Source organism: Lithobates pipiens, unplaced genomic scaffold, assembly GCF_037356315.1.
Source record: "Lithobates pipiens isolate NorthernLeopardFrog02 unplaced genomic scaffold, aLitPip1_a1.2 Scaffold_10, whole genome shotgun sequence".
In the NCBI taxonomy this organism is placed as follows: Eukaryota; Metazoa; Chordata; class Amphibia; order Anura; family Ranidae; genus Lithobates; species Lithobates pipiens.
Window position 1 is genome coordinate 183,953,691 of NW_027507686.1, and position 21,837 is coordinate 183,975,527.

The following is a 21,837-nucleotide window of genomic DNA, read 5'->3' on the forward strand; positions in this document are numbered from 1 at the left end:
ACCGCCCTATGCAGATGTACTGTGCATAATCACGTACCTGTATGTGATTTCGTTCACGTGTGGGAGCCAATCAGCAGGTCCGGCGGACATATGTAAACAAGACAGACCAGCGTTCTGTCAGAGGGGATAATGGAAATTTTGTGTTTCTGGTAAGCAGAAACATGGATCTCTGTTTTCCCCTAGTGAAAGCACATCCCCCATAGTTAGCAAGCACTCCCTGGGGACACATTTAACCCTTTGATTGCCCCTGATGTTAACCCCTTCCCTGCCAGTGTCATTTGTACAGTGACAGTGTATTTTTTTAGCACTGCTTACTAAAAAGTGTAATTTAGTGTCACATTTGTCCGCCACACTGGCGCAGTCCCGTTAAAAATCACTGATCCCCGCCATTACTAGAAAAATGTAATAAAAATTCCACAAATATATCCCATAGTTTGTAGACGCTATAACTTTTTGCAAACCAATCAATATACACTTATTGGGATTTTTTACCAAAAACATGTAGCAGAATACATATTGACCTAAATTGATGAATAAATTCGATTTTTTTACATTTTTTTTATTGGGTATGTTTTCTAGCAGAAACTAAAAAAATACAGTTTGTTTTTTTCAAAATTGTCTACATTTTTTTGTTTATAAAGCAAAAAATTATAAAACGCAGAAGTGATCAAATACGACCAAAAGAAAGCTCTATTTGTGGGCAAAAAAAGGACATTCATGTTATTTGGGTACAGAGTCGCACGACCGCACTATTATCAGTTAAAGCAACGCGGTGCTGTATCGCGAAAAATGGCCTGGTCATAAAGGGGGTTAAAACCTTCCGGGGCTGAAGTGGTTAAAGCTTATACAAGATATTAGTGATTGGTTTTATGCAGTATACCTTTTTTTTTAAAATATCTCTTTATTCGTTTTTTTACATATCCATTATACATTTTACCATTTACATTCATCGCTCTTATATGCAGTATACCTAATGTATCAGATAAAACAAAATCCTCAGTATACCTTTTTTTTTAAATATCTCTTTATTAGTTTTTGTACATATCCATTATAGATTTTACCATTTACATTTATTAATCGCTCTCTTATATGCAGTATACCTAATGTATCAGATAAAACAAAATCCTCGATTACTAATATATCTGGCACACAGTATATTTTATCATATTCTTATTATTTACTGCAAAGAGTGTTTATTTATTTAATAATTACAGGTACTTGTATACCGCCATCAAATTTACACATCGCTTTCCATATTTATTATATGATCACATTAGTACCTGCCCTCAAGGAGCTTACAATCTAAGGTCCCTAACTCACATTCATATAACAGTATAAAAATACTGCTGGATAATAGGCAGTGTTTAAAGACATTAACAATTTAAAGCCTAAAAATGATATTAGTCACAGTGATCTATCAAATAAAAAAAAAAATAAAGTCTGTATTACTAATATATCTGGCATGTATAATTTTGCTAATCTTTTTATCTAATACTAATAGTATAAAAGTAACGTCAGATGATTAGCAGTGTTTAATGACAACATGCTCCTGTGTATACTTTTAGACTGCCCTTTGTGGAAATCCCTCTAATTGTGCTTTGTTTGGATGGTATGTGATTAAAAAAAAAAAAAAAAAAAAAAAAAAACTCAGTTAAAGCATCAGACAATAAAACCAAGTGTGCTTTGTTTTCCTGCACGATTCTAAAATACAACACTTGTTCTGCTTCATTCAGTTTATTGTGGCTTTAATGACATTGCACAGAAATTCAGTCTACAAAACATATTAAGATACAATGTTGCAAGCCTCAGTCACACATCCACATCCCTACACACAAGGTAACCCCCCTCCTCAGTCCAATTAAAATGCATCCTTCTGCCGCCAACCAGAAAACAGCTTTGCATCTACCAATCCCAGTCTGGCTAACATCCCAGCTACAGAGGGCTGCATGCCCCCCCTTCACTCCCCACCTCTAGCAGTGAGCGTGAGGATTGATCAGCAGGTCCCTGCTGAGCTGCTTGTATGTAACACGGCAGCATCCTCACCATGCTCCCTGCACCTTAACACTCTCCTCTCTTCCCCCAAAGCAAGCTTGAACATTTAACAATACTGAATTCTGTATTTCTTTGCATAAAAGCAGGAGAGTGTTTTTTTTTTTTTTCTTTTACTGGGGTGTGTTTCTGTTTTTTTGTTTCATTCATTGAATCCAGTCTCCAGAGCCCTGCATCAACACAGGACGTACGAGAAGACAAGGTGCAGCAGACAAGAGAGAAAAGCAGGTCTTTATTGATGGTGAGGACCAAGGGGATCTCAATTGGGCGTCACAAGAACGGACAGGTTTATCCAGCAAGAGAGGGGGGGGAGAAGAAGCAAAGACAGCCATCCCCCCCTCCCTCTCCATCCCCAGCCCTCCTCCCCCCTTTTCTCTTGAGGATTTTCCTTGCATCTGGATCCCCGTGGAAGGAGAGAGGAGAAGATGACCACGGTTGGGAAAGATGGTGGTGGAACGCCGCACATGCAATATGTTGGGCCATACCGGCTTGAGAAGACACTGGGAAAGGGGCAGACAGGTGGGTACTGCCAGAAACAAAGATGTAGGTGGGGGGAGGATTGGGTGGGAGCTAGTCGTAATTCTGTAGGAGGACCTGTCATCGGAAATTGTCTTCTTTTAGATAAGAGCTGCTTTAAATAAATTGCCAAAAATCGACAAGCTGGGCTGACAGGACAGCTGGCAATGGCTTATGGGCCTGGTTTCACCAGGGTTGGAACGGGGTGGAGACAAGCGTTATTTAATCAAAAGATATATAGTAACTTCCCATAGGTTGCATTATAGGGGACACTGGTGTTTCCTGGATGTCATGAGAGGACAGAGTAAAGCAAGTTGTGGACAAATGACACACATTGACACAAATTGAAAAGGATTTTGCCGGTTACCAAGCGATATTAGCAAGTTCTAGGAGAATTCGTTGAGTGATACACTAGGAACAGAAGTCAGGAAATATACATAGAAATGCACTGTCATTGTATCTGCCTAATCTTTGCATAGTTCTATGGTTGTAGCTGCCATATGTGAAAGACCTATACCCAAAGAACAGCTGATTGTGAACTTTTCTATTGTGTGAACATCAAACTGCCTTTACAAATACCGAGGCTTATTGAAATTAGATTGTAAAGAGCGTACTGAGGTTTATTTAAAAAAAATATAATTGTAAAGAGCAGTGATCATGTGCAAAGTGCAGTAAAGCACGGCTATCAACCAGATTTCAGTTTACTGTAAATGGATCATTGAAATACGAATCTTGATTGGTACTTAAGGGTCGTTCTGCTTTGCCCCTTACTTTTTGCCCTATTAAATAAACCTTAGCTTTTAGAGGCTATACTTCACAGATTTTAATTAAATGTTTTTTTTTATGAGAAAGTCACGATATTTCAGTCGCACGTGGGTTTTTGAAATGTTACATATTTCAGTTGAAAGGAAAGTATTTTACGCAATGACAGCGGATTGAACACTTTGGGAATCATACTAAAAAAGAAAAGCAAATTCCCACACCGTTATATTGCCTTTCAGAATTCTGCACTTTGTTGTACAGGACTATCCTACCCAGCATATTGTAAGGTCTGGGGCAATTCAAGGCCTTCACACCTTTATACTGGTAGTACTTAAGACTTGAAGAGGTCACAGATGCCTTTGTTAGCTGGCAGTAGTGGTGCTGACTTCATCAGGAATAGTAATCTATAAGGGAGCACAATTTACATTATTTATTACCATCCTGTGGAATGATTTCTATAGACAGGAATAGGGTCCTTTGTAGGAGGCACTTTTCATCTTAATGTCCATTCTGAAAAACATTGTAAAGAATATATTTGTGGAATAACTAAAGCAGGGAAAACATAGCTACTTTTCCAGTTGGCTCTATTCCCATATCTTTCTTTAACTTGTTCTTTGGTCTTCAACGTCCTCTGGTGTGAAACTAGAAGGACAACTATATCTTGCTGGGTATAAAAGGAGCTGGACTCCACCAGTTCCCGGAACCCCAATTATGGCTTTCTATGGCTGATCTCTATGAAACGTATAAATGATGACATTAAAATGGAGCTCTGATTGTACTTGACAGCTGATTTAATAAGAGCATAATCTGCAGTTGCCCCTCAACAACTGATTATATCCTACATTTCATCACTCCACATCACAGAGCAGTCACAATTAAATGTCATTTCTTTATTTTTTATTTTGGCTCTTGTAGATTATTATAATTAGTAATTTTCTATTCCCATTTAAATAAGGCCTTACTTAATGGTTAATTGCTTTATTAACCAGTGATCTACTTGCAATAGAGTGTCAGCTCAGTGTAAGATTGTACTAGCTCAGGACTAATATAAGGTAAGTCTCCATTTTTAATGAAGGCATGAACACTTGATATATGGGTGACCTCTCACCCACCTCACACCGGTGTCAGCTTTATACCTTTCTCAATTACCCTTTGTGCATGGACAACCCTATATAACGATTGCCATCGCTGGTTTACAAAGTGCCGGTTATGAAGTAAATAATTTAAAGCTGTCCCAGTTTGTAGCTGAAAGAGTGAGTGATCTGATTAGAAGACGCTACAGGCAAGTGTGCTCAATGGCTGTAATAATTGTGTGAGAGACTGGCAGTGAAGGAGTCAATTTTCATTGTGACAGCGCTGGTAGCGTGCATGCTTGCGTATTACCATTCGTCATACAGGGGAACAATAGCCCCAGCTCAGATCTTCAAGGGCTTGGTGATGGGGGGGGGGGGGGGAAATGTGTCCGGGGAAGCTTTAATTTTTTAAAAGGGGATTTTTTTTTTTCATTTATTCGGGAAGGAGAAGCAGGTGTTAGGACCGACCGGTGCGTAATTAGCCAGAGGGAATTATTCAGCTGAGACTTTCAGGCAATGTGAAAATGATCCATATGCCCCCCTTCTGTCAGTTCACACACAAAGGCAGATGACCCACTCCCCCCCCCCCCCCCCACACACACAAAAACACACAACACAGGCACATCACAGCAGAGATACACCTCGCACTTCTTCCTCATCTTATACTGACAACACACACCCCTGACCCTCCGCTAACAGACAATGGACTGAGTAACATCTGTGCACTTTTTTCTCTTCTCGTCTACCCACCAAACTTAAAAATGTTTTGCATGTCTGTACTTGTACATACACATATATATACTTTTATAAGAGGCCTATACGAGGCCAATTACTTCTTTCTTACCCCTCTTTTTTCTATAGCTCCTACAAATTAGGGGGCACTTTACAAAGTGCATTGAACTGTGCATAACAATCACTACTCCAACAGTTTCCAGAGTCACACTGCATCATGGGAACTCAAGGTTAATGCAAGCAGACATCATGACAACATATAAAATGCCCTGGTAGGATTTGAACACAAACCTCAGTGCTGCAAGGCTACGTCGCTAAACACCGCGCCACAATAATAACTGTCAGCATTTACTGTATGCACAGTGTATGTGCTGGTTGTTTGTGTGCACATATTTATTTATTTTTTATTGTGTGGGAATTATAGGGTCGCCAACTTTTCTTCTAGCCAAACCCAAACACTTTAGTGGTGCACGGCAAAAAAGTCCAAGAGGGAAAGCTGTGGACTCTGATGTAAAGGAGAACGCTGATGGAAGAAGGCTTCTGCTCACCAAACCTCCCACTCACATCAGAGTTTCCAGCATTCTCCCTTAACCACTTAAGCCCCGGACCATTTTGCTGGCCAAAGACCAGACCACTTTTTGCGATTCGGCACTGCATTGCTTTAACTGACAATTGCGCAGTCGTGCGACGTGGCTCCCAAACAAAATTGACATCCTTTTTTTCCCACAAATAGAGCTTTCTTTTGGTGGTATTTGATCATCTCTGCGGTGTTTATTTTTTGCGCTATAAACAGAAAGAGAGCGTCAATTTTGAAAAAAGCGCATTATTTTTTACTTTTTGCTCTAATAAATATCCCCCAAAAATGTATAAAAAAAAAGTTATATTCCTCAGTTTAGGCCGATACGTATTCTTCTACATATTTTTGGTAAAAAACTCACTATAAGCGATTGATTGGTTTGCGCAAAAGTTATAAAAAATAGGGGCTAGATTTATGGCATTTTTATTAATAATTTTTTTTTTACTACTAATGGCGGCGATCAGTGTTTTTTATTGTGACTGCGACATTATGAAGGACACATCAGACATTTTTTGACGCATTTTTGGGACCGTTGTCATTCATACAGCAATCAGTGCTATACAAATGCACTGATTCCTGTGTAAATGACACTGGCAGTGAAGGGGTTAACCACTAGGTGGCAGTGCAGGGGTTAAGTGTGTCCTAGGGGCGTGTTGCTAACTGTGGGGGGCGTGGCTTTGTTTTACACATCACTGATCTCTGCTCCAATCACAGGGAGCAGAGATCAGTGACACTGTTGTTAGGGAGAACGGGGAGATGCTTGTTTACTTTATCATCACCTCGTTCTTCCTCCCCGTGAGACGATCGTGGGTATCCTCACGGCGATCGAGTCCATGGAACACGTGATAGGACTCATGGAGGTCCCAACCGGCGCGAGCTACCGGCAGTACCCACGCGATGTCCAGAGTTCACAGGGCAACCCTTACATCTGAGTCACTCTTACCTTAGTGAACTCACTCCCTTGGAGGCAAGAGAGAGAAGGGAGGGTGGGGGGAGACTTCAGTCACAGACATTGGATGATGAGCTCACTCGCCCAAGGATGGAGACTCAGGTATCGACACCTTTCATCCACGATGTATCAAATGAAGATAAATGGAAAGTTCTGGACAGCCGCACTCCAAAGAAAATTTCTTTTGCCTTTTATTGAAAAATCTGGATCGCACTGTACAAGCCACAGCAAAGCGATACAAAAAAGAACTGACGCGTTTCACACTACGAAAAGTGCTTACTCATAGCTAACGATCACTAAAATGAATGTCAGATATATACTGATTGTTGTAGACCATGTGGCTGAATAATCATTCAATTACCTAATCAGCTGATGCACCAGCCTAATCAAGTTGAACTAATAACGTGAGGTCTCTCATCCACAATGTATCTGCTGGTTCCTGTGCTTTAAATTTCCAGCCCACACATCCCTTTTCTGAGGCACAGTACACCAGCGATTGGAGTATGGGTGGGCAGCCAGAGGGGTGGTAGGAGGAGGAGCAGATCAAGCCCTTTCTCCTCTCCTGTCCATGTATAGGGACAGGGCACATGCGCACTCCTATGCACTTGGTGATTGTGGTACTTTTTTACCTTGGGAGCCACAGTCCATTATGAAGATTGTGTCCGGGTTTCAGACTGCCTGAAACCGGGATACAATTTTCATAATGGACTGTGACAAAATTCGAAACCCGGACTGTCCAGGTGAATCCCGCACAGGTGGCAACCCTAGGGAATTATCACTGCTGATTCTTTTAAAAGGTGGGATTTCTGTATGTCTTCCCGATCCTTGACTTACTACCCAGTGAGCTAATGAGCTGAAATATGCAGCTAATGAAATCAGCACTCCCGACCTGCATATTTGTTTGAGGCCAGTGTCCCACCATAAAGGGAGGATAGAGATGACAGCCCAAAAGCGGACACATTTGAAAACAGGTCAGCAATAGCAGCTTGTGAAGCAGGTGAAAGAAAAGAGGGGTCCATTCAGACATGCAGTATGCTCCTGTTCCAGATGTGTGTTTATATTACAGTCCTGCCTCAGGCATTCCCTGCTCAAGTAGCCATTATCAGTGCTTTGGGCTGTGTCACCAAAGACTTCTGAAACAAGCTGATACCATGGTTCATAGGTATGCCTAGGGGGTGTGCATGGGCACACCCTAATCACCCCCAGTGTGGCATAGATTCCCCCTGCTGCCCAGGTCCGAGTCATTTACTGGCCCGCTTCCTTTTCTGAATGAGCACAGTGAGTGATTGGTACAGATCACTCACTGTGACCATTCACAACCAAAGCCTATTAAGAGGCTTCAGTTTGTGAATGAACAGGAAGCTGCTAAGTAAAGAGCATTTCCCATTCATTCACTGTCCAGTGTAGCTGACGCTGCAGAGAAAGGGGCTGGGAAATCTCTGTCCTCTGCCCTTTGATCTGCCGCAAAAAGTGAGACATCAGGGGTCTGTTTAGACCCCTGATATTTCTCCAAGGCCCCCAGTGGGGTTCCTAAAAGAATAGTACATAAAAGATATTGTAAAAAAACAATAAAAAAAAAAACTACTGACACTGCCCACCTCCTTACTGACACCAATCTCTGCCCTACTGACACGATCCACTGCCCTACTGAATCGTCCACATTGAATACATTTTCAAATGTTTGTTTACATTTATAAGTGTCTACCTGTGCGTATGTGTGTGTGTGTGTGTGTATATATATATATATATATATATATATATATATATATATATATATATATATATACACAGTGGTGTGAAAAAGTGTTTGCCCCCTTCCTCATTTCCTGTTCCTTTGCATGTTTGTCACACTTAAGGGTTTCGGAACATCAAACCAATTTAAACAATAGTCAAGGACAACACAAGTAAACACAAAATGCAATTTGTAAATGAAGGTGTTTATTATTAAAGGTGAAAAAAAATCCAAACCATCATGGCCCTGTGTGAAAAAGTGATTGCCCCCTAAACCTAATAACTGGTTTGGCCACCCTTAGCAGCAACAACTGCAACCAAGCGTTTGCGATAACGTGCAATGAGGCTTTTACAGCGTCCTGGAGGAATTTTGGCCCACTCATCTTTGCAGAATGGTCCTAATTCAGTTACATTAGAGGGTTTTCGAGCATGAACGGCCTTTTTAAGGTCATACCACAACATCTCAATAGGATTCAGGTCAGGACTTTGGCTAGGCCACTCCAAAGTCTTCATTTTGTTTTTCTTCAGCCATTCGGTGGTGGACTTGCTGGTGTGTTTAGGATCATTGTCCTGCTGCAGAACCCAAGTTCGTTTCAGCTTGAGTACACGAACAGATGGTCGGACATTCTCCTTCAGGATCTCTTGGTAGACAGCAGAATTCATAGTTCCTTTTATCACGGCAAGTCTTCCAGGTCCTGAAGCAGCAAAACAGCCCCAGACCATCACACTACCACCACCATATTTTACGGTTGGTATAATGTTCTTTTTATGAAATGCAGTGTTCCTTCTACGCCAGATATACTTGGACACACACCTTCCAAAGAGTTCCACTTTTGTCTCATCGGTCCACAGAATGTTGTCCCAAAAGTCTTGGGGATCATCAAGATGTGTTGTGGAGAAATTGAGACGAGCTTTGATGTTCTTTTTGCTCAGCAGTGGTTTTCTCCTTGGAACTCTGCCATGCAGGCCATTTTTGCCCAGTCTTTTCCTGATGGTGGAGGCATGAACGCTGACCTTAACTGAGGCAAGTGAGGCCTGCAGTTCCTTGGACGTTGTTGTGGGGTCTTTTGTGACCTCTTGGATGAGTCGTCGCTGCGCTCTTGGGGTAATTTTGGGCGGCCGGACACTCCTGGGAAGGTTCACCACTGTTCCATGTCTTCGCCATTTGTGGATAATGGCTCTCACTGTGGTTCGCTGGATTCCCAAAGCTTTGGAAATGGCTTTATAACCCTTTCCAGACTGATAGATCTCAATTACTTTCTTTCTCAATTGTTCCTGAATTTCTTTGGGTCTCGGCATGATGTGTAGCTTTTAAGGATCTTCTGGTGGACCTTACTGTGTCAAGCAGCTCCTATTTAAGTGATGCCTTGATTGTGAACAGGTGTGGCAATAATCAGGCCTGGGTGTGGCTAGAGAAATTGAACTCAGGTGTGGACAACCACAGTTATAGTATGTTTTAACAAGGGGGCAATCACTTTTTCACACAGGGCCATGATGGTTTGGATTTTTTTTCACCTTTAATAATAAACACCTTCATTTACAAATTGCATTTTGTGTTTACTTGTGTTGTCCTTGACTATTGTTTAAATTGGTTTGATGTTCCGAAACACTTAAGTGTGACAAACATGCAAAGGAACAGGAAATGAGGAAGGGGGCAAACACTTTTTCACACCACTGTATATATATATATATATATATATATAAAAATACATATACGTATACGTATGTTTGAGCTTTGGGGTGCATGCCCTAATGCAATAGTATGTGCACACCAATGCCATGGTTCTTGTAGGACCCTGAGGTGGAAGTAATTAGAGGAGGATTGGAAGATGATTGGCTTGCTAGAATAGAATATAGAGGTAGGCTCCTCCAATCTTTTGTGATGTAGGAGCACTAAACCTTTTGCAGATGTGTTATGACTCAATGGGTGGTTTATTGTCCTAGAGGCTGCTCACCAGCAACTGTGTGGTCTTGCTGGACCCCCAGAGGAGTTTATTTAAGTTTTGACAGGATGGGAGCACCACACTAGCTTGTACAGACCTTTTAATAGATTTTTGGTTTGTAACAGCCAACGCGTTTTGGGGGCTCAGCACTCCCCCTTCATCAGGGCTAAAATCTTGATGATGTAAGCACTTGGATTGGAAAAGTCTTTTTGCTTCACCTGCATATGTACCACATTTTTAGTCTGGAGTTCTACTTTACCACAGTAGCAGCACTCTATGCTGCAGGCTGACAATGCAAAGCCACTACCTTGCAATTAGCAGCAGCATTGTCAGCCTCCTGCAGGGCTGTGCCATTGATGAGGCCAACCGAGGCAGCTGCCTCATGCATGCATACCTGGATACTCAGTCTTCAGTACAGCTCAGTAATGTTGGGCTTGATAAAATCACAGGCTTAGTGTTACTGAGCTGCCCGCCCAACCACTGCACCTGTCCCACTGGCCCGGCAGCCATTGACACAGCTTGTTAACAGTGTAGGTTCAAAGGTACTGAGCACAGCGCTCACAGTCACTGTGCCTATCTTTGTGAAAGGCCTAGTGCCAGGGCAAAGACATTTATTTAGTGATGCTGAAACTTCCAACAAGTACAAGCAGGCACAACGTGTGTGTGTGTGTGTGTGTGTGTGTGTGTGTGTGTGTGTGTATGCTCATAAAAACACAGCCAGCACTAGCCCTGCCTGGGATGGCCATCTTTGCCATGAGAAAGGGCGGCAAAAATGACCACCTTGGGCAGCATCTGTCCCCAGGCCTGCCATGTGTACGTCTTCAGTTCGCTGTTGGGCTGCCTATCAGATCTATCAGATAGGATGTCCACTTAAGCCAAGTATACAACACTAGTTTAGTTTATTTTTCGTTCAACCCAAATATGACAGCTCAGGTTGGAGCCGCTATACTAACAATTCAAGGTTCAGCGATCTCCCCTAAAGTTCTATTGTGTTCTGACAGGGGGACACCCCCACCGCTAGAACACTCCAGTCAGCCATTGGCTGGGAGCACCGATCAGGAGACAGCAGACCTTTTTCGGTCATGAGCCTTCAAAAGAAGTCAGCCAAACAGACGGCTTCTGTCGGACCGGCCCCATACACACAGGCTGAATATTGGCCAGTTTCTATTGATGCTGGTGCTGGGCCGACATTCAGCCCATGTATACTAGGCTTTAAGAACATTTTCAACCATAAACTGTATACAGTGCGTTATGATACCAAACAATGAAATATAGATGGAGGGTTTAAGGGATATGGATTAATATCTTCTAGGTCCCATACGGAAAAAAAAGTCGAATTGTATCTCCCCAGTTAGCCAGCCTGTGAATCATCTTGCTTCGGCACATCATTCACACTATCAGCATTTTCAAACAGTTTTCTGCTTTTTTCCAGTGCTGGCAAATTGCTTGAACATGAGGAAATACATTGTTTTTTTGCAGTATGGCTTGCTCAAGTGCTGCGATGCGTGGAAGAAAAATCATGCATGCAGCATTTTCAGAAGGTTTTCACTTTCCATCATAGTCTAAGCAAGACACATGCAAACCTCAGAAACGGCCCATCAAAACTGTTTATGACATACAACACTTTGATAACATGTCAATGGTCTTTAATGCCCCTACACTAATAGTATTGTCAGCCATTTTCAAGCAGTGACGGTATAAAAGAAATACCACTTAGATGGAAATTCCATAGACAACTGCTACTAAAGAATCAGTAGTGATGGAAGATATTCCCAGGATGTCTACCTACAGTACATGGCATATGTGCCAGTGGAGAAGGATACGTACATGACCTTGGGGCTGACAATCTATTTGTATTCCTATTTTGGTTTAATGTATTTTATTCCCATTTGTGTTCTATGTATGTAGGTGAAGCCAGACATATTTAACAAAGTGATGACATCATAATAGTACATGATGTAGGTGTCCTTAGATGCTTGGCCAATTAGCCAATTTACAGTGCCCATAATAATCCTGGGTAGACATCAGCTAGTGCTGACATAAACAGAAATGCTCCTTGTATTTCCTGCTCCACACACTAAACTATTTTTTTAAAGGAGAACTCCAGGCAAGCAGCTCAATATAAAGGTTAAATACAACTATGTTTAGTATGTTATCTGCCAAAAACATATAGGGAAGGAGGGGGCGTACAGTAGCTGTCAGTGATATGATCACAGGTAGCTAATGAGGGTGTCCTCACCTTGTTTGTTGGCTGTTAAAACACATACGTGTAAACAGTGCCAGGACAAGGTCATCTAGAGCCCAGGACGAACATGCCAAACTGTACCCCCCCCCCCCCCCCCCCAAGATGTATATGTATTATGTGTAAGCAAAAATGTTCCCAACCAAAACACTGAGCACTGTGCTGCATGCCTACCCCTTAGTATAAATTCCCCCTCCTCCACTGCTGAAATACCCCATTTCAGCACAAATATTTGCCCCTCATCCTCCAAATCCTCCCAGCTCAAATGCACCCCCTCAAAAAAAATAACACCTCATAGCAGAAATCTTCTACCCCTAAAATTTCCCCTCCCGATATACATCCACCCCCATCCCCACTTCAAATCCCCCACTCCCAGCACTAACTGCCCCCAAATCCTCCCACCTAGCACAAATCTTCTTCCCCCATCACCCTCTCAACACATATCCCCCTAAATTACCCCTCTTAGCACACCCCATATATATCCCCTACTAGAACAATACTTACCCCCTGCAGACCCCCAAATTCCCCCTTCCAACATAAATACCCTCCCCCCAATCTCCATGTGGCACCCTCCCCCACCTCCCATGATACCACAGTGCACAAGGCATCATCCCCTCCTGTCCACCCCTTGTCCCTGGCCCTGCGTGTAACACAGCAAATACACTTGTTGCAAGGCAGCTGCCCAGTGGACTCCAGGCTGTTAACATACTGTTCTGTTCCAGGTTCCTCTGCCCTGATTCCTCTAAGTCAGGGGTCTCAAACTGATGGCCATCTAGCTGTTGCGAAATTACAAGTTCCATAAGGCATTGCAAGGCTGACAGTTACAAGCGTGACTTCCACAGGAAGAGTGGGACTTGTAGTTTTGCAACAGCTGGAGGGCCGCCAGTTTGAGACCCCTGCTCTAAGTGTTATGAAAAAGCCGGTCCAGCTAATGTTGAATTGACAAGTGAAGACATAGGAATGAATGATTTTACTCTGCCTTTATTTTAACGCGTTTCTGAATGATGCCCTGTTCTTTCATCAGGACAAAGACATACAGTATAAAAAGCAGCATCCATCCAGTAGGTTGGTAATCCTACTAATGGATTTGTAAAACTGTATAGTGATTTACACAAGTTTGCCACGCTGCACAAAAGGTGACACACTTATTTCCTTGATTCAGGAAATTCAACTTCCAACGTCAAATCGCTGCCTTAAGCTTTCTCATTGGACACAGAATAAGAATCACCTCTGGGATTCTGGGAAGCAGCAAAGCCAAATTAAAAGTCCATAAAATGACATTCCAACTGTGACAGATGTATGTCCTAAATGTAATAAATAACAAATTACCTGGAGACTGGAGTTCAAATTTAAAGTGGTTGTAAACCCTTATAGACCACATTTACCTACAGGTAAGCCTAGATTAAGGTGGTTTAGGAGATATTTGGAAAAGACAGGCACCGATGTCTACGGCGCATGCGCACTGAGCGTGCCAATTCTAACGGCGATCAAGCCGTTAGTGGCGGCTCCCACGGAAGTGACTTCATCTCGGCTCTGGCCAGTCACAGCGCTGCAGCCATGATACCCGGAAGTCACTCCGCGAGATATGGCGGCGACAGAGGAGGGGAATGAGGACCGCTGCATTGGCTTCGATCTCAGTTAAATAATTTATAATGAGCTAGTATGCCATGCATACTAGCTCATTATGCCTTTGTCTTGCAGAATGTTTATTTTTTAGAGGGTTTACTTCCTCTTTAGGAAATATATGTTACTCTAAAGGGTATTTTACGTACACTCACAATTCTATAACTTGTAAATGCCAGTCTTAAGCTGGCCATAGATGGTTTGAATCAACTTGGGTACAACCAACATGTCAGATTTTTACATGCAATTATTGCCAGTCTCTATAGCTTCTAGCAATAATCACTGTGTTCTCCTGGCAGGAATGGCTCCTTGTGCCCCACCCCCACCAGGAGAACACAATAGTTCCATGGGAGTGATTCCCCCATCAACACTGACTGTGCTTGCAGGAAAGAAAATTGCATCATCTATGGTATGCCTTACTAGTCATGAAATTTCTTGATGATGACTACATTTTTAAACCTTATTTATTTTGGTACACCTCCCTACAGCTAGCCTCAAGCTCAGTCCTACAGCCTTAAGCTGGTCATCTACTTAGTAAAAGCAGTTCCTTATGTTGCTGCCACTCCATACAATTTTTCAGTTGAAGGAGCCAAATGAAAAACTGTCAGCTGAACAACACTGCCAGCAGTCAGAATACAATAGCCCACAGTGGGAGATTGCACTTAACAATGGGCTAGTAAAGGGTATGTATAGGCATTTTTTTTTTCTTAGATTTGGAGTATAGACAGATCGGAATCCCTGTCAAGTATTTATTATTGTCTGTATTTTCGTGCTAGGTAGATTTATCCCAATAGTAGAAACAATTGGCCACTGCCGCCACCTATAACTGGCCTTTGCAGCAAGGGGAACATAGAAAGGCGACGTGTGTCAAACGAAACCAAAGAAAATTCCCAGCTGAACTTACCAACCAGCCTGCACCCAACCAAATTATCGGGCTGGTTGGTAAGTTGAGCTGGGAATTTTGTTTTGTTTGAGATTCATACTAATGTTTGTCCTGGTGACCATTGTCACTGGTCCAGAAAGCAATGGAAAAACCAAAATGATCCATTTGTCAGAACAATCGTAATCATAAATTGGAAAACGCTTTGGCTATAATTTAATGAGGTTGGAATGTTAACTTGCTGTAATCTTCTCTAGCACTTTTAATAGGCGTGCACTCAGGTCGCTACCATAACTCTGATTCAAAGGATCATTGAATCCCACAGTCATTTTATGGTCTTTGGTAACTACACACTCTGTGTTACCATTAGCATTACCATGGGGGGGAGGGGGGGGAAGCCATAATGCAGCTGAATATAAAATCAAACCCAAACGTTACTTCAATTGTTCTGCATTTAGGCTCTTCGATGTTCACTCTGGGTTGCCTCATATGGCTGTGTCAGTGGTTGCTGCTGTTTCCATGGTGGCCCCTCATTTCAAATGGAGTTGATTTGTAGATAATGCCACCGAATCACAATGGAATGCATCATACAACTGCATTGAGCACTGCAGATCAGAGGACCTTGTAATGACAACTTAGCACCTGTATGAGAAGAAAGCCTTTTCATTTATATATGGACAAGGTATCAGGAACCGTTCACCTTATCGGAGCAGGTGTTGTGTTCAGGGTCACCTAAGTGGAGTCCACTGTCCTTGTCTGATTTCAGATTAACCAGTAACTCCTGGAAACAGTCACAGCTGTGCATACTGTATATCCAAGACTTAGCCAAACCATCTACACTGGGTGCAGGTTGCAAATTAAAGTTCTACTGTCATCGAAAAATAGTAGCCAGCTTGTGGAACTACCCCATGCCCCCATTCCAATTACCTGGGAATGGATTATATACCGTTAATAGAGATGTAAAGCACCACTTCATGTTCCTAGTCACTGGCATTCTCTGAAATACTCGCTCTACATAATGTCTGCCTCTATTAATGAGGGTCAAAATGTACTACTTAAAGGGATGTTTTACCAATTTAAAAGCTTTTTTAATAATATATTATCATTTACTGTATATACAGCTGCAATATTCCTTAACTCTGTGTATAATGGGCAGTTAACTGTTTTTTGTTTTGTGCTAAAATATATATTTTTATATTTTTTTTATGTCTTTAACCCAAAACATGAACTTATGAGTAGCTTAATGTTGTCATCTAATCACTTCATACTTACATGGATGCAGTTAGTACTCAAGTAACAAGAAAATGCTTAGAGCATCCACATACCTTTGCTCTAGCAGGCCTTAATATAAGGGACACCGAGATGAGTGTAGCTAGACAAAGTCATCAAGTCCAGAGGTATTTGTGGCTATTATGCTGACCCAGGCTCCAGTGGCAACATGCTGCCAACACCCTGACGATATACTGCCCACTCATTAACTATATACTAACAAATCCTTGACTATCCCTCCCCCTGACTGTATGTGTTTTAGTCCCTGGCTATATGCTGCTCACTCCTTGACTATATGTTGCTTCCTGACTATATGCTACCTGCTCTATGACTATATATTGCTGTGTCCTGCTGCCCATTCCATGCCCACAGTATATACAGCCCTCTCCCTGCCTATATGTCCTCTCCATAGCTATATGCTGCCCACTACTTAAATACATGGTGCACTTGACTATATTCTGCCCCCTTCTTGAATATATGCTGATCAGTCTTTGATTTTATGCTGCCCTCTCCCTGACTATATACTGCCCTCTCCCTGACTATATACTGCTCACTCCCTGACTATATACTACTCACTCCCTGACTATACTGCTCACTTCTTGACTATATAATGCCCATTACCTATTTGTTCCCCACTCCCTGACTATGTGCAGCCCTCTCCCTGACCATATGCTGCTTCCTCTTCGACTATATGTTGCCCACATCCTGATTATATAATGTGAATGTACAGTATATGTAAAGTGCTTGGTAAATTGACAGTGCTATAAAAGTACCTATAATATCAAAATATTATGATGCCCTCTCTCTGACCATATGATGCCCACTCCCTGAGTATATTATGCCCTCTCTCTAACAATATGGTGCCCACTCCCTGACTATATGATGCCCTTTGCCTGACTATATAATGCCCTCTCTAACCATATGGCGCCCTCTTCCTGGCTATATGATGCCCTTTCACTGACTATATGCTGACCATATGATGCCCTCTCTCTGACCATATGATGCCCTCACTCTGACCATATGATACCCTCTCTCTAACCATATGATGACCTTTCCCTGACTATATAATGCCCTCTCTCGAACCATATGGTGCCCTCTCCCTGACTATATGATGCCCTTTCCCTGACTATATGATGCCCTCTTGCTAACCATATAATGCCCTCTCTCTGATCATATGATGTCCTCTCCCTGGCTATATAATGCTCCCATCCCTGACTATAAGATACCCACTCCCTGACTATATGATTTCCTCTTCCTGACTATATCATGCCCTCTCTCTAACCATAAGATGCCCTCTCCCTGACTATATTGTGCCCTCTTCCTGGCTATATGATGCCCTCTCTCTGACCATATGATGCCCTCTACCTGACTATATGATATCCGCTCCCTGACTATATGATGTCCTTTCCCTGACTACATGATGCTCTCTCTTTAACTATATGATGCCCTCTTCCTGACTATATGATGCCCTCTTCCTTACTATATGATGTCCTCTCCCCAACTGTGTGTTTTCGTCTCCCTGGCTTTACGCTGTCCTCCCCTTGACTGTATGATATCCTCCCCCTGGCTATATGATTCCCTCTCTTTGACTATATGATGCCTTCTCCCAGACTATATAGTACCATCTTCCTAACTTTATGATGCCCATTCCCTGCCAATAAGTAATTCCTAATTGTATATGACGCAGTTCTTGGCTGTATACTCTTTAACTGTATAATACCCACTATCTGTCCTTTTTTTTTACAAAGACAGACTTGTGATGATGATAATATTGTTACCTGAAGCAGTGTTTATATTCAGAACTCCTCCCCAAAGGGTGACCTGGCTTTAAGTGCATGTACACCTATCTAGCCTTGCCTTATGACAGCTGCTCTGTTGATGACATGCCTGCTACATGATGTGACTTAGTATCCCCAATACATATTAAGTTATGTGGTCAGAGTGAATCTTTGACATTCTGTTCCCATTTAAGACCAGACATTTCCTCCTTGTGTATGTCAGTTTTATAATGCTGCTTATTAGCTACGGAAACTTTGGATCTGCAGTCAGCGGATAGTTGCAGACAAGGTTGCTGCATTTTCCCTTGTCCTGCTGCAAAGTGAATGTGTTCATTAGATCAGAATGTTTGCTGGTAATGTAGTTAATCTGGCAGCATGTATGAATACACCTGATCCACCTTACCTGACCTCACCTGCAACATCATTTTCTGGATATGATGTCCAGCAATATGAGGGCAGCAAGGAAAAGGTGGGAATGCATACCAAATCTCAGAATATAGACATTTTGATTTGTTTTTCTTCTTTTGTTCTCTCCTTTTCACCACTGCGCATTTGTGACTAAATTCAGCAAGAGACCTGTGGGGGAGTCAGGAGGCTCTTTACAGTTTAAGAAACATAGAACTATCACTCTTGTATATTAGTCTTTATGGTTAAAAAGAAGTGAAGAATGCTAAGTTCACCTTTGTACACCTTCTTTTTTTTTTTCTTAATTCCAGCTCCTCTATGTACCAATATAGCATTAATGTACTTTATTTGCAAACATATCAATGATTTCCATTAAATCTACAGACACATGCTTCACTTGTCCTCAATGTTTCCAAAATTATCCATTAGTTTTGCCTTAATTCCTGGTCAGACTGTAGGTCATGACACAGGAAGGAGTTGACCAGCTGACCTCATTAGCATAGCACACACCTGGCATCATCCACCCTCCTACCCACCCACCCTTTTCCAGCTGCACATTTTTAAAATGAAATACAATTAATTAGTGATTGCACTTACTTCACTGCCCTTGTGGATGTTTGTACAATCAGATTGTATAGTGTATGGCCACCTTTATACACCTAAAGTTACTAGTTGCACTTTCAGTGCAATTAATTGTTTGACATTAATGGCACACAAAACACAGAAGGAAACACACATTTTGCCATGTTAAAAAAACAAGTGGCAAATGCTGAAAAACGCACGGTAAAAAACACACAACCCATAAAACACCAAAATGTCACGTAAGCCACATGTAGTGCAGCCAATTGAAATCAACAAGCGGCAAAGGTTCCTAAAAGCGCTTAGATCCAGAAATAAAGTCTCAGAAATGCCAAAATTTTAAAAACCAGCAATGTCCTGGACACATCAATAATTGTTAGACAGCTGGATGTTTATTGAAAAGATAAAAGGGATGTGGGATATAAAAACTTGCTTCAATCAATTGCCAGAGGAGTGTGAACACTGTGGCTGACCTGCATTATTAACTCCACGGGGAGTGGTCTGAGATGTATTTGATCACAGTGATGGTGTGGGCTGTGAGACCGGATGATGTCCACCCACCGATCGAGAAGAGCTGATCTACCGCTATCTGACACGGTTGGACATGGTGAAGCCAAGACCGGAGGGGCTGATGTCAAGCTGTATCCTGTGAGAGCAGCTGCCCGTGTTTGTCCGTTAGCCATGACTTCACTCGCAGCTCCAAACCTGCCACGGGTGGAAGCCGCTGGTGGAGCGCACTGGTCACAACAGTTGGGGAGCAAGCTGGAAGCAATGACTCCATCACACTGATGACATGTTTCGCGTGCCTGCGCCTTGTCAAGTCATGACTTGACAAGGTGCAGGTGCGTAAAACATGTCGTCAGTGTGATGGAACTATTTCTATAGCTTATGAATAAATTAAACAGAACTGATCCCAGAACAAAGCCTTGGGGTACCCCACTTACCACCATTCTAAGTATATGCCATTTATCATTTATTGGTTAGAGAGTGGCTGTGTTCATTCTCCATGGCCCCACTGAAGTAGTGTAAGAAGGTAGCTATCCCCTCTTGCTCATTCCTAAAATGGACGATAGACTATTCTATAGGGATTACAGAATATAGGATTTGTCTTGTGCATAGAACAGTGAGTGCGCATGATCACAACTAATGCCGCGTTCACACGAACTGACTTTCCGGCAGAATAGGTCCAACGAAAACATTCCGTCGGATATTCCAATCGTGTGTTGGATAATCTGATCGTTTTTCTTTAAAAAATTCAGGTGGACCTAGAAATAGAACATTTTTCAAATCTGTCTGACGGACTCAATTCCTATTGGGAAAAACGTTCGTCTGTATGCTGGTCCGACGGACCAAATACGAAGCAAGGGCAGCTATTGGCTACTGGCAATTGTACTTCCTTTTCTAGTCCCGTCATACGCCATCAGGTTCAAAACGAACGGACTTTAGTCCGTTTGTGTGTGGGCAAGTACGTTCGTTTGGAAGTCCGTCGTAACTCCGTTGGACCTTTTCTGCCGGAAAGTCCGGTCGTGTGTACGCGGAATTACATGCACTGCTCCTTGCAAACAAGTCCGGGGAAAAGGAGAGATTTGGGATCTCACAGAGGATATTACAAGGAAGCAGAAAAGCACACTAAGAAATTATTTCATAAAAAATAGATTACAGGGCCGTTGAGTAGAGGATGTGTATGGATTATTTTCAGAAAATAATATTGTTTATTGTCACTTTAATCTTACATATGTTGGCCTTGTAACCATCACTCAGCAATCTTGTACTCACTCTAGCAAATTAAAGTAGATATAAACCCTAGAGTGGCTAATTTATAACAAAGATCAGATATCACAAAGCTCTCTCCCTTACTGTGTATAACCCACCACAGCGGCCTCCAGTTTGCTGCCCCTTCATAAAATACAAGCCTTGGTAGTGAGCCTATAGAGCCTCATGGAGTTCTCTCTTCCGCAGAAAGTTGGAAAAGATCTGTTCACATGACTTTGACAGGTCACATGATGGGGCGCTTCTTCCAGCTTTTTTTTTTCCCTCACAGTCTATTCACTTTATTAGGACTCTGCCAGCTATGGAGCCCTGAAGATGGTAAAGTGTTATGCATGCTGTGCTTTCAAAAAAAGTGCATTTTTTTTAAGGAAGTTGTATGGCCTTTTATAAATTGGACCCTTAGTTTTGTAAAACACTTAGGGCTCTACTTATAAATGTTTTCATCCAACATTTGTACTTTATTAGGATTCGACTGGGAATCGAGTGAATCATAGGTGAAAGTTGTGTGTCGTGTAAAATCATGTATAAACAGACCCAGACCCAGACGATTGTCTTAAAAAAAAAATAGTTTTAGACGTTTTTTTTTTAATCCTTTCTTGCATCTCAACACTGCTGATCTCTTGGAGATCCTTTGCAAACACTTCCTTTCTATAGGTATGGACTCTAAGCCCTTGTACACACGGTCGGACATTCCGACGGAAAATGTCCGATCGGACCGTGTTGTCGGATAATCCGACTGTGTGTGGGCTTCATCTGACTTTTTCCGTCCGAATGTCCGACCAACAAAGTTTGAGAGCTGGATATAAAAATGTTCCGACAACATGATCCGATCAGACTTTTTGCCCGATCGTTTGTAGAGAATTCCGAACGGACAAAGTGCCATGCATGCTCAGATCAAATTCCTAGACCAAAGCTATTGGCTAATAGCCTGAACATTGTCCCGTTGTAATGTCCCGTTG

At 42.2% G+C, this 21,837-nt stretch overlaps 1 protein-coding gene across 5 annotated transcripts in view; it reads left to right on the forward strand.

Annotated features, from left to right (window-relative positions):
- Positions 1–1,943: 1,943 nt before the first annotated feature.
- BRSK2 (BR serine/threonine kinase 2) overlaps positions 1,944–21,837 on the forward strand; it is a 263,246-nt gene continuing 243,352 nt past the window's right edge. For 3 of the 5 annotated variants that reach the window (XM_077460493.1, XM_077460501.1, XM_077460510.1), the window contains exon 1: positions 1,944–2,568. In XM_077460493.1, the coding sequence (XP_077316619.1) occupies positions 2,475–2,568 (94 nt within the window). In that variant the 5' untranslated portion in view covers positions 1,944–2,474. The remainder of the gene's footprint in view (positions 2,569–21,837) is intronic. The other 2 variants (XM_077460516.1, XM_077460524.1) reach the window with 1 other exon arrangement.